General features: G+C 39.0%; 1 protein-coding gene across 1 annotated transcript in view; it reads left to right on the forward strand.

Moving 5' to 3' along the window:
- The first annotated feature begins 888 nt into the window (after nt 1–888).
- LOC111147553 (potassium calcium-activated channel subfamily M regulatory beta subunit 3) overlaps nt 889–12,037 on the forward strand; it is a 28,821-nt gene continuing 17,672 nt past the window's right edge. Inside the window, exon 1 of the mRNA XM_022503649.1 lies at nt 889–950. Within this exon, the coding sequence (XP_022359357.1) occupies nt 889–950 (62 nt within the window). The remainder of the gene's footprint in view (nt 951–12,037) is intronic.

Consider the following 12,037-nt stretch of genomic DNA (forward strand, 5'->3'; position numbering starts at 1 on the left):
TATGTGGATGTTTACAGACAAGATTATGCTTACACTATGTTTTGGAGAATGGTAAGATGATATTACCTTTACTAAAAACAGACGGCAAAAATGGTCTATGTGACATTCTATTATCCATGTTTTAACAAGCTACAATGTAATGGTAATTGATGTTCATGATTTGAGGGTACTGAAAGATCTCCAAATATCCTCTGGGTTATCAAGGAAAGATAAAATGGTATTTGATACAGTTCTCTACAACTTTGATATAGTTTTAATGGTGAGTTATTTTATGGCCTTTGAATATTTGGGACGTCACATATGATATAAAAACGAGTTCTCTTAATCGGAACATGCAATTAACTGGAAAAATCTCTAAACATACACTCTAAGAGACAATTTGTGAAAAAGGAAACGTGGTTAGGGTAAAACATTTCCTTTTTTTATAAACCTTGACCTGGTTATGTCCCTCACCAGTTACATAGGGTCCCTTGGGCCTCAACTTTCCGCAGGCGGTTGGGTCTCTATGGTAATGCACCCGGCTGCTGAAGCGGAACACAGGTGACAAGGCAGAGGCAGGCGCTGGGCGGCTGTGGGGAGAAGGTCTGGCTGCCCAAGGCTATGCAGGGTCTTCTTGAGCATCTAGGATTGACTGCTTTGCCTTGCCAAGAATCTGCAGAACCTCCTCCTGCCAGCCTGCCTCGACTTCCCAGCTCTCCTGGTAAACGCGCTCTGCACACCACTCTGTGGCCACTCAAGAGGCCAGGGTACTTCTGATGCCTGGCTGCGCTGGGACTGGTGGCTCCCAGTGGGACCCCACTTCCGTTGATGCTTCAGCTTCATCCTTCCTGCGCGCTCAGAGGCTCTGACTCAGGTGAAAGGAGTCCATTTTGCCAGCCCCCCGCTGTCATGCAGCCGTTCAGCATCCCCGTTCGAATTACACTCCAGGGTGGCCGGCGGCGCCAGGGCAGGTAAGTCGCCACCAGAACCTCTCTTGCTGATTAAGTGGCTGAAGGGTGGCCATAACGAGTTGTCAAGGTAAGGTTTAGGTTTGGTCTTCATCCTCTGAGGATGCCCACTTGCCAGGCCTCCCAGAAGATCCTGGGGGCATCTTCGTGTCTTCCCCAGAAGTCCTGGCATCAGGAGGCTGCAACTTTTCTTGTTGGTTTCCTCCTCCATTTGGCTTGCAAATCTTGAGGCCAGGGACTTCTTTTTTTTTTTTTTTTTGACTCACCTGTGCTTCCCTGGCACTAGAACATGGCCCAGAACATGTTAGGTGCTCAGTAAATATCTCTTGGTTGCATGAAGTGTCTAGGAAACTATCACCAGCACTTGGTTGCCTGGTGAAACATGCTTGGGCCCTGGAATCACAGGCCTGGATTCAAATCTCAGTTCCACTCCTTAACTAGCTATTTAACTGTGGGCAAGTCATATAATCTCTGTCTGCCTCATCCCCTTGTCCATAAAGTGGGGATAGTAACAGTCTCTACATGCCTTGGCAGGCTTTCTATGTACTACTCTCGACACTATCCCATTACCCTCTAAGGGAGGAAGTGAGATAGGCAATCTTTTCTTTTCTTTTTTTTTTTTTAATATTTTATTTACTTATTTGTCAGGGGAGAGAGAGAGAGAGCGCGCACAAGCAGGCAGAGTGGCAGGCAGAGGCCGAGAGAGAAGTAGGCTCCCTGCAGAGCAAGGAGCCTGATGTGGGACTCATCCCAGGACCCTGGGATCATGGCCTGAGCCGAAGGCAGCGGCTTAACCAACTGAGCCACCCAGGCGCCCTGAGAAAGGCTATCTTAAGGAGCTTTTTTTTTTCTCCCCAGAGGAATGCAAAACAGGGGGGCTGTGAGCCTTCAGTGAAGTTACAGTTCTGTCTGCTTCTGGGTTTGGGTGGGTGGAGCTGTTAGAACTGGATGCTGATATTGAAAGAGGAGCCTTGCTTCAGGGTGTTTGAAAAACAGCATACTAAAAGCTTGTCGGGGTACATTTCTCAGCCAAGTTCACACACTTTATCTGGAAATGTGGATGGTTTGTTAGTAGCTCAAGTGGAGTCGGGAGCTGAATAATTGGAAACAGTAAAGACCACAGTGGTCATCACATCACCCACTTCCAACATCCTGTAACGACAGGCATGGGTGTTCAAGAAACAAAGGAAAGTGAGATTAGGGGTTTGGGCGGTGGTGAGGGTTTGAAGAGGAAGACACAGACAGAACAAGGAGGAAAGAGATAGAGGCAAAAACTCTTCTCTCCTTGAAATGCACTAATGCTTTTGTGAAAAGACAATTAAAGTGAATTACTATATGGCAGAAAATCAAATGACGAAAGGCAAGGGAACAAGTTTTAATACCCTGTTCATAACACAATTAACTAGACATAAGAGCAGTTGTGTTCTCCCCAAAGCAAGACCGTCTCCCATTTTCATTGGTGAGATGCACAGTCAGATGATTGCCCTAGCCTTTTGCTGAACTTTTATGAACCATGCCGACTTTACTCAACTTCATTTGGTGCTTCAAAAGAAGTTGTTAAACAATTTTGTAATTAAAAAATAGAAGGATAAAAATGATTACCCACAGCTTCTCTGTAACACAAACAAATTACAGGGAAATACGAATTTAACATCCCCATGCTTTGAAGTTACATACACATGTGAAAGGAGCATCAGATGAATTACCAAACTTTGAGGAAGAGCAGCATCTTTCTAAGGAACCCTTCTTGACAAGCTACAGTGTTGGAGGGAGAGGCTCCTGGCTTCTGCAGGGAATCTCAGCCAGAGGAACGTGTTCAAGCTCTTTGAAATCAAGTTTGCCTGAGGCTAAGACAGAAGGTGCCTGGAGCAATGGGTGAAAGAGGGCTGGTGGGAAAGTCCGTTCAGTTTGCCGGGAAGCCACAGAAGGGGGTGGGTACTGCCAACCAGTGTGTTACCTGGAGATGTCTAAGACATCTCCAGGTAACACACTGGTTGGCAGTAGGGAAATGTATTGCTGGCAAAAGGAAATAAAAATTCTATTCACTCATCTTACTGGCTAGAGAGCAAAATTAGATCGTTCTTTGTTTGTTTTAAGATTTTTTCTTTCTTTTTGACAGAGAGATTGAGAGGAAGAGAGAGCACAAGTACGCAGAGAGGCAGGCAGAGGGAGAGGGAGAAGCAGGCTTCCCACCAAGCAGGGAGCCCGATGTGGGGCTCGATCCCAGGACTCTGGGATTGTGACCTGAGCCAAAGGCAGACGTTTAACCGAATGAGCCACCCAGGTGCCCCCCAAATTAGGTCATTCTGAAATACTTTGAGGTCCTTGGATGAAAGGTGCTTATAATACCACAAAGTTAATTACAGGGATGTTTATGGTCTCAGAGAACTGGAAAAACCCCAATATTCAACTATAAGGAACTAGGTAAGGAATTGATGGGATATCCAATTGATGGAATATTATGGAGCCAGTAGAATTATGGGTCACAAAGAATTGCTTGTGACATAAGAAAGGGCTTACTATGTTAAGTGAAAAGACGAGATTAAAAAAATCCCACTATGTCCAGAATGATCTTGTTCTATTTAAAATAATAGAGAGGATGGGGAATAACACAGTAAGTGAGTAGAAATTATCTCTGAGTGGTAGAATTGTGGGTGATTTTTGTTCTCTTCTCTCGACTTTTCCACATCTTTCAAGTTTCGTAACATGAGCGTGTAAAAAGTACATTACTTTCATGAATTCTTTGACATTTCTTGAGGCTTTCTTTATGGCTCCGTTTGTGGTTAGGTCTCATAACTGTTGCTTATATGTTTGAGAAGAATATATATTCTGTAGGGGATAGTGTTCTGTATTTTCATTTAGATAAAGCCTGTTACTTACTTTGCTCAAATCTTTTCCTCGCTAATTTATATGGTTGAGCTGTCAATCACTGAGGGGTTATGCGAAAATATCTCCTCATTTGTCAGTGGATTTTGTCTGTTTCTTCCTATAGTTCTTCAGTGAGGCAATGCTATTAGGTACATGTAAATTAGTATTGTTAGCTCTTCCAGGTGACTCTTTAATCAATATTATCATCTTCTTTACTTCTAAAAGGCTTTTTAACCTGAAGGTTCACATCAGCTTGCTTTTCTTTAGACTTTGCCTGACAAACTTCAACCTTTTTACATCTGCGTGTCTCATGTGGCTTTTTTTTTAAGATTTTAAAAAAAATTTTATTTTTTTTAGTGTTCCAGAATTCATTTTTTATGCACCACAACCAGTGCTCCATGCAACACGTGCCCTCCTTAATACCCACCACCAGACTCACCCAACCTCCCACCTCCTCCCCTCCAAAACCCTCAGTTTGTTTCTCAGAGTCCACAGTCTCTCATGGTTTGTCTCCCCCTCCGATTTCCCCCATCTCACTTCTCCTCTCCATCTCGCCATGTCCTCCATCTCACGTGATTTCTCTCAGTCTATTGACAATATTCCTGTCTTCTGGTTTCCATTCCTGTTATATAGAAGTGACATCTCAGCCTGTCATTCCTCTGCGGTTGATCTGTCTTTTTTGGGGGCTGCTTTTAAGATTTTTCTGTTGTGGTGTCTGTGTAATAACTCTGTGATGTGTCTAGATGTAGATTTCTTTATTTTATCCCACAGGGTTTATGTAATCTGAGGACTACGTTTTCATCAATTCTGAGATTTTATTATCTTTTTAAAAATATTGCTTCTGACTTATTTCTCTTATTTCTGGAATTCTGAATTGATCTTACTTTAGAGCTTTCCTATTTATTTTCCATGTTTCTTCACTTCACTTTAGTATTTTCCATTACAGAAACTCTGTGTCTTATACTCTGGCTGTTTTGCAGGTCCATCTCTCTGTTTACTAATTATCTGGATGTGTCTAATCCAAGGTTAAATCTGTCCATGGAGTTTTTATTTAAATTTTTTAATTTTTCATTTTCAGAAATTATATTTGATTCTTTTAAATATTGGCCTGGTCATATTGCAGAATCTTGCTCTTTTTGATATTTGTAATCCTTTCTTTCTTTCTTTTTTTTTTTTTTTTAAGATTTTATTTATTTATTTGACAGAGAGAGAGATGACAAGTAGGCAGGGAGGCAGACAGAGAGGGGGGAAGCAGGCTCCCTGCTGAGCAGAGAGCCCAATGCGGGGCTCTATCCCAGGACCCTGAGAATCACGACCTGAGCCGAAGGCAGAAGTTTTAACCCACTGAGCCACCCAGGCGCCTCCCTTTCTTTGTTTCTTTAAACATATCACAGATACATTTTTTTAAAAGATTTTATTTATTTATTTGACAGACAGAGATCACAAGTAGGCAGAGAAGCAGGCAGAGAGAGAGAAAGGGAAGCAGGCTCCCTGCTGAGCAGAGAGCCCGATGCGGAACTCTATCCCAGGACCCTGAGATCATGACCTGAGCTGAAGGCAGAGGCTTTAACCCACTGAGCCACCCAGGCGCCCTTCACAGATACATTTTTATATACTGTCCAAATATCTGAAGTTTTTTGTGGATCTGAATCTGTTTTTTCTCACTCAAAGGCCCTTACTGTGTTTTATGACTTTTGAATGAGAATACATAGTCCTTGAAACTTCATAGGATTCCTTTGGGGCCTCGATTCAGTAGACTGCCTTCTCATTTTGTTGATGGTTTCCTTTTCTTTGCACAAAGATTTTAGTTTGATGCAGTTGTATTTGTTTATTTTTGCTTTTGTTTTCCTTGCCTTTGGAGTTAGATTCAGAAAAATACCATTAAGACACATACTAAAGAGCTTTTCATCTATGGTTTCTTTTAGAAGTTTTATGGTTTCAGGTCTTATATTGAAGTTTTTAATCCATTTTGAGTTAATTTTTGTATATGGTGTAAAATAGTGGTCCAGGTTCATTCTTTTGCATGTAGCTTTCCTGTTTCCCAAAACCATTTGTTGGGGAGACTGTCCTTTCTCCACTGTATATTCTTGTCTCCTTTGTAATAAATTAATTGACATATAAACATAGGTTTCTTTTTGGGCCCTCTATTCTGTTCCATTTATTTCTGTCTGTTTTTATGCCAATAACTTCAGATGTGCAGTATGGTTTCAAACCAAGCAGTGTGCTACCTCTAGTTTTGTTCTTCTTTCTCAAGCTTGTTTTAGTTATTCTGGGTCATTACCTGTGGTCCTACATAAATTTTAGAATTATTTGTCCTATTTCTGTGAAATATGTCATTAGAATTTTGATAGGCATTGTACTGAATCTCATTGCTTTGGGTTTTTATGGACATTTTGACAATATTAATTCTTCTAATCCATGAGCACAAAATATCTTTCCATTTGTTTGTTTCTTCTTCAAGTTCTTTAGTCAATGTCTTACAAGTTTTCAGTGTACAGGTCTTTCATCTCCTTGGTTAAATTTATTCCTAATTATTTTATTTGTTTTGTTGTGATTGTAAGTAGTATTGTTTTCTTGGTTTCTCTTTCTGGTAGTTTGTTACCAGTGTATAGAAACAACAAATTTTTGTATATTAATTTTGTATCCTATAATGTTATTGAATACATTTAATTGTTCTAATAGTTTTTTTGATGGTCTTTATGGTTTTCTATATATACTACCATGTCATCAGCAAATAGTGACAGTTTTACTTCTTTTTCTCCAATTTGTATGCCTCTTATTCTCTTTCTTGCCTAGTTGCTGTAGCTAGGACTTACAATATTATGTTGCCTAGAAGTGGGCATCCTTGTTTTGTTCCTGATCTTAGAGGTTTTTTTTTTAATATTTTTTAAAAAGATTATTTATTTATTTATTTGACAAAGATCACAAGCAGGCAGAGAGGGAAGGGGGAAGCAGGCTCCCCGCTGAGCAGAGAGCCCGATGTGGCGCTCGATCCCAGGAATCTGGGATCATGACCTGAGCTGAAGGCAGAGGCTTTAACCCACTGAGCCACCCAGATGCCCCTGTTCCTGATCTTAGAGAAAAAGCTTTCAGCTTTTCACCATTGAGTATGAGGTTGGCTGTGGCTTGTCATATATAGCCTTGATTATGTTGAGGTTCTCTCCCTTCATATCTACTTTGTTGAGAGTTTTTATCGTAAATGGATTTTGAATTTTGCTGGATGCTTTTTCTGCATCTATTGCGATGATCGTATGGTTTTTGTCATTCATTATTTTAACATGGTGTAGCATATTGATTGATTTGCAGATGTAAAATCATCCTTGAATCTGTGGAATAAATCCTACTCAATTGTGGTGTATCATCCTTTTAGCGTTTTGTTGAATTCAGCTTGCTAATATTTTGTTGAGAATTTTTGCTTCTATGTTTATCAGAATATTGGCTTATAATTTTCTTTTTTGGTGTGGCTTCCTTGTCTGGTGTTGGCATCAGGGTATTGCTGGCCTCGTAAATGAGTTTGGAAGTATTCCCTTCTCTTCAATGTTTTGGAAAAATTTGAGAAAGGTAGGTATCAAATCTTTGAATGTGTTGTAAAATTCACCAGTGAAATCCTCTGTCCATTTCTGTGGAACCCCAGACTTTCGTTTGTTGGGAGGGTTTTGATTTCTGATTCAATCTCTTTATTAGTAATTGGTCTATTCAGATATTTTATTTCTTTATGATTCAGTCTTGAAAGTTGTAAGTATTTAAGAATTAATACATTTCTTATAGGTTGTCCAATTCGATGGCTTCTAATAGTAATAGTGGCATAGTAGTCTCTTATGATCCTATAGGATCGGTTGAAACTTTTCTTCCATTTCTGATTTATTGGAGCCTTCTGTCTTTTTTTTGTTGTTGCTAAAGGTTTGTCAATTTTGTTTGTATTTTCAAAGAGCCAGCTCTTATTTTCATTTATCTTTGTTATTGTCTTTTTAAAAAAAGATTGCACCATGTGGAGGGGAGGGGCAGAGGCAGAGGGAAATAAAGAATCTACAAGTAGACCCTCACTGAGCACAGAGCCTAATGTGGGGCTGGATCCCAAGACTTTGAGATCATGACCCAAGCCGAAACCAAGATTCTGCTGCTCAACTGACTGAGCCACCATGGCGCCCCTTTTTTATTGTCTTTTCTGTCTCAATTTTACTTATTTCCACTCTGATATTACTTTCCTCTTTCTACAACTCTGGGCTTCATTTGTCCTTCTTTTTCTATTTCCTTCAGGTATAAAATTATATCATTTGTTTCTTGTTTCTTGAGGTAGGCTGTATTGCTATGACCTTCCATCTTAGAACTACTTTTGTCAGCATCCTGTTGATTTTGGTATGTCATATTTCTGTTTTCACTTGTCTCTAGGTATTTTAAAATTTTTTCCTTTTATTTATTCTTTGATCAGTAGTTATTCAGTAACATATTTTATCTCCAAGTATGTGTAGTTATTTATTTTCCTCTCGTGTTGAATTCTAATTTCATACCATTGTGGTCAGAAAAGATGCTTGATATGATTTTAGACTTCTTGAATTTATTGAGACTTATTTTGTGGCTTAATGTGTGATACATTCTAGAGAATGTTCCATGTGCACTTGAGAAGAATGTATATTTTACTGCTTTGGGATAGAATGTTCTATATATATACCTATTAAAATATATATATCTATATATATCTATATATATATATCTATAAGTCCATGTGGTCTAATGTGTTGTGTAAGGCCAATGTCTTCCTACTGATTTTCTATCTGGATGATCTAGCCATTGATGTAAATGGGGTGTTAAAGTCTTCTATTATTATATTATTGCTGCCAATTTCCCCTTTTTAGGTCTATTAATATTTGCCATGTTTTAGTGCTTCTAAGTTGGATGCATATGTATTTATAAATGTTGTATCTTCTTACTGGATAGACCCCTTTATCATTATGTAGTGCTCCTTTCTGTCTTTCATTACAGTCTTTGTTTTAAAGTTTATTTTGTCTTATATGAATATAGCTACAACAGCTTTCCTTTTATTTCCATTTTTATGGAATATCTTTCTGGCCCCCACTTTCAGTTTGTGTGTATCCTTACTTTTGAAGTGAGTCTCTTGTAGGCAGTATATAAATGTGTCTTGTTTCTTTTTTTTAAACCCATACAAACACCCTATATATTTTTTTTATAGATTTTTAAAATTTATTTGACAGACAGAGATCACAAATAGGCAGAGAGGCAGGCAGAGAGAGAGAGGAGGAAGCAGGCTCCCTGATGAGCAGAGAGCCCGGTGCGGGACTCAATCCCAGGACCCTGTGATCATGACCTGAGCTGAAGGCAGAGGCTTTAACCCACTGAGTGACCCAGGCTCCCACAGACACTCTATATTGATTGGAGAATTTAATATGTTTACACTTAAATTAATTATTGATAAGTGTGTACTTATTGCCATGTTGTTAATTGTTTTCTGTTGGCTGTTTTTGTAGTTCTTCTTTCTTCCTTTCTTCTCTTTTTCTCTTCCTTTGTATTTTGATGATTTTCTTTAGTGTTGTCTTTAGATTCCTCTCTCTCTCTCTCTCTCTTTGGGGTGTGTGTGTGTGTGTGTGTGTGTGTGTGTGTGTGTGTATTTACTATCAGTTTTTGCTTTGTGGTTACTAGGAAGTTCACATATATCATATTATGAATATAATTCAAGTTTTTAAAAAGATTTTATTTATTCATTTGACAGAGAGAGAGTCTGTGCACACAAACAAGAGGAGTGGCAGGCAGTGGGCAAGAGAGAGGGAGGCTCACCGCTGAGCAGAGAGCCTGATGTGGGGCTCCATCCCAGGAGATTGGGATCATGACCTGAACCAAAGGCAGAGGCTTAACTGACTGGTCCACCTGGGCACCCCTCTAATAGTTGATTTTAAGCTGATAGCAACTTTAATTAAATTTGAACACATTCCAGAACTAAATTTTTACTCCCCTCTCCAGAGCTGTTTTATGTTTTTGATGTTGTATTTTGTTTTTATTTTATGTATCTCTTAACTAATTATTATAGTTTTAGTTCATTTTATTACTTTATAAGTGGCTACTTCACTACCTACACTATATATTTACCTGTTCCAGTGAGATTTTTCATTTTTATGTTTTCTTGTTATTAACTAGTGCCATTTCTTTTCAGCTTAAAGAAATCCCTGTAACATTTTTTTGTTAGGCCAGTTTAGGAGTGATGTACTTTAGTTTTGCTTATGTGGAAAACTTTTTATCTTTCCTTCAATTCTGAATGATAACCTTACTGTATAGTATATTCATGGTTGGAATTTTTTTCTTTTCAACCTTTTGACTATGTCAGGTGACTTGCTCTTGTCCTGCAAAGTTTCTGCTGAGAAATCCACTGATGGCCTTATGAGGTTTCCCCATGTACATAACAATTTGTTTTTCTCTTGCTGCTTTAAGATTTTCTTTTTACTTTGAACTTTTGACATTTTAATTGCAATGTGTCTTGGTGTGGATCTCTTTGTGTTCATCATGTTTGGAACTCTCTGGACTTCCTAGAGCTGGATGTCTGTTTCCTTCCCTTGGGAGGTTTTTAGCCATTATTTCTTCAAATAACTTTTCTGCCCTGTTTTCTCTTTCTTCTTTTGAGACCTCCTATAGTGTGAATGTTATGCTATTTGATGTTGGTCTCTTAAGTCGTCTTCAATTTAAAAAAAATTTTTTTTTCTTTTTGCTGCTCTGTCAGGGTGAGTTTTATTGCTTTGTCTTCCAGCTTGCTGATGTGTTCTGTTTCATCCAGTTTGCTATTGAATATTCAATAGTATATTGAATTCTTCAGTTCAATTCTTCAGTTCCATTATTATGTTCTTCAGTTCTGTAACTTCTGTTTGGTACTTCCTGATAATCGCTTTCTTTTTTGAAGTTTTCACCATGTTTACTCATTCTTCTCCTGAGTTTGATGAGCATCTTTATGACTATTAATTTGAATTCTTTATGACTATTAATTTGAATTCTTTATCAGGTAGCTTTTCATCTCTTTCTGAGGTTGTATTTTTTGTTTTTTGTTTTTTTCCCATTGGGAAGTATTTATTTGTTTCCTCATTTTGCTTCACTCTGTGTTGGTGTCTGTGTATTGGGCAAAACAGCTCCTTCTCTCAGCCTTGAAGGAATAGCCTTGGTTAGGTGATGAATCCTCTCATTCACCCTTTCTCTAGCTCTTGGCTATCTCTTTGCGGTTGTCTAAACTGCCTGATTTATTCTTTATGTGTCCTAGCAGTATGTCAAGACCTGTTAATGTTCCAAGGGGAGGAATTTCATTTAGCACCTAGCTTAAGGCTGATTAGAAGCCAGCCCCTCAGGCAGCAGCTGTCAAAGTATGCAAATTTTTACAGTCCTTTGGGGCTGCAACTGGAAACCTAGTTGGCCTTTAGACCAGATGATCTAGAGTTGTCTCCTGGATGAGAGTTACAAAAATTAGGGCTCTAGACAAGTGTATAAGCTCCTTTATGGGAGGTCTTATTGAGCTATAGCAAGACCAAGAGGATGTGCAAGGATTGTGTCTCCCTGCCTGGGTTCCCTGTGTTCCTCTTAGTCCCTAGATATATGGGAAACCTGAAGCCTGTACTTCAGGCTGGAGCTCCAGGCTAAGTAAATAGGACTTTTTATAGGACAATTGTGTGTTTTAGTCTGCTATCTGTGCATTGCCCTGGGGTGGGTTGGGAGGTGGCCTACCAAGTATGGTCTTTCTAACTGTTACATTCCTATGGAACTCAGGAACACCAGCATCTTGGCCACTAGCGTTAGATGATCAAAGGTTTTCCCCTGTGTGGATGCTGTCCATGCACACTGAAATTATGCCAGTTTTGCCTATCAACAATTATACTTGGGTCTATTAAATCAATATGTTGCAAGCGCCAGAGAGACCTCATAATAAACCTCTTCATGCATGGATTCCATAGGTATCTCACAACCAACCTCCAGGATGACTTACAGTATGAAGCAACTAAAGTCCAGTTTCAGAACATGAGGGAAAAGACAGGGTATTGGGTACTGGAAACCTACAAAATATCTAATCTTACTTTATGGCTAAAACTCTTCTCTTTATTATAATTGTTTATGAGTTATAAAATGTACTGCCTCAAATTTCATTTAAAAAGTTGTTTTTCCTGCCTATTCTCTGAGGGTGGGATGATAGAGGGTGAGTAAAATATCAAAAGAGATTAAAAATCCCCAAACCACATCCT

Source organism: Enhydra lutris, unplaced genomic scaffold (genome assembly GCF_002288905.1).
Source record: "Enhydra lutris kenyoni isolate GAN:26980312 unplaced genomic scaffold, ASM228890v2 scaffoldscaffold2, whole genome shotgun sequence".
Taxonomy (NCBI): Eukaryota; Metazoa; Chordata; class Mammalia; order Carnivora; family Mustelidae; genus Enhydra; species Enhydra lutris.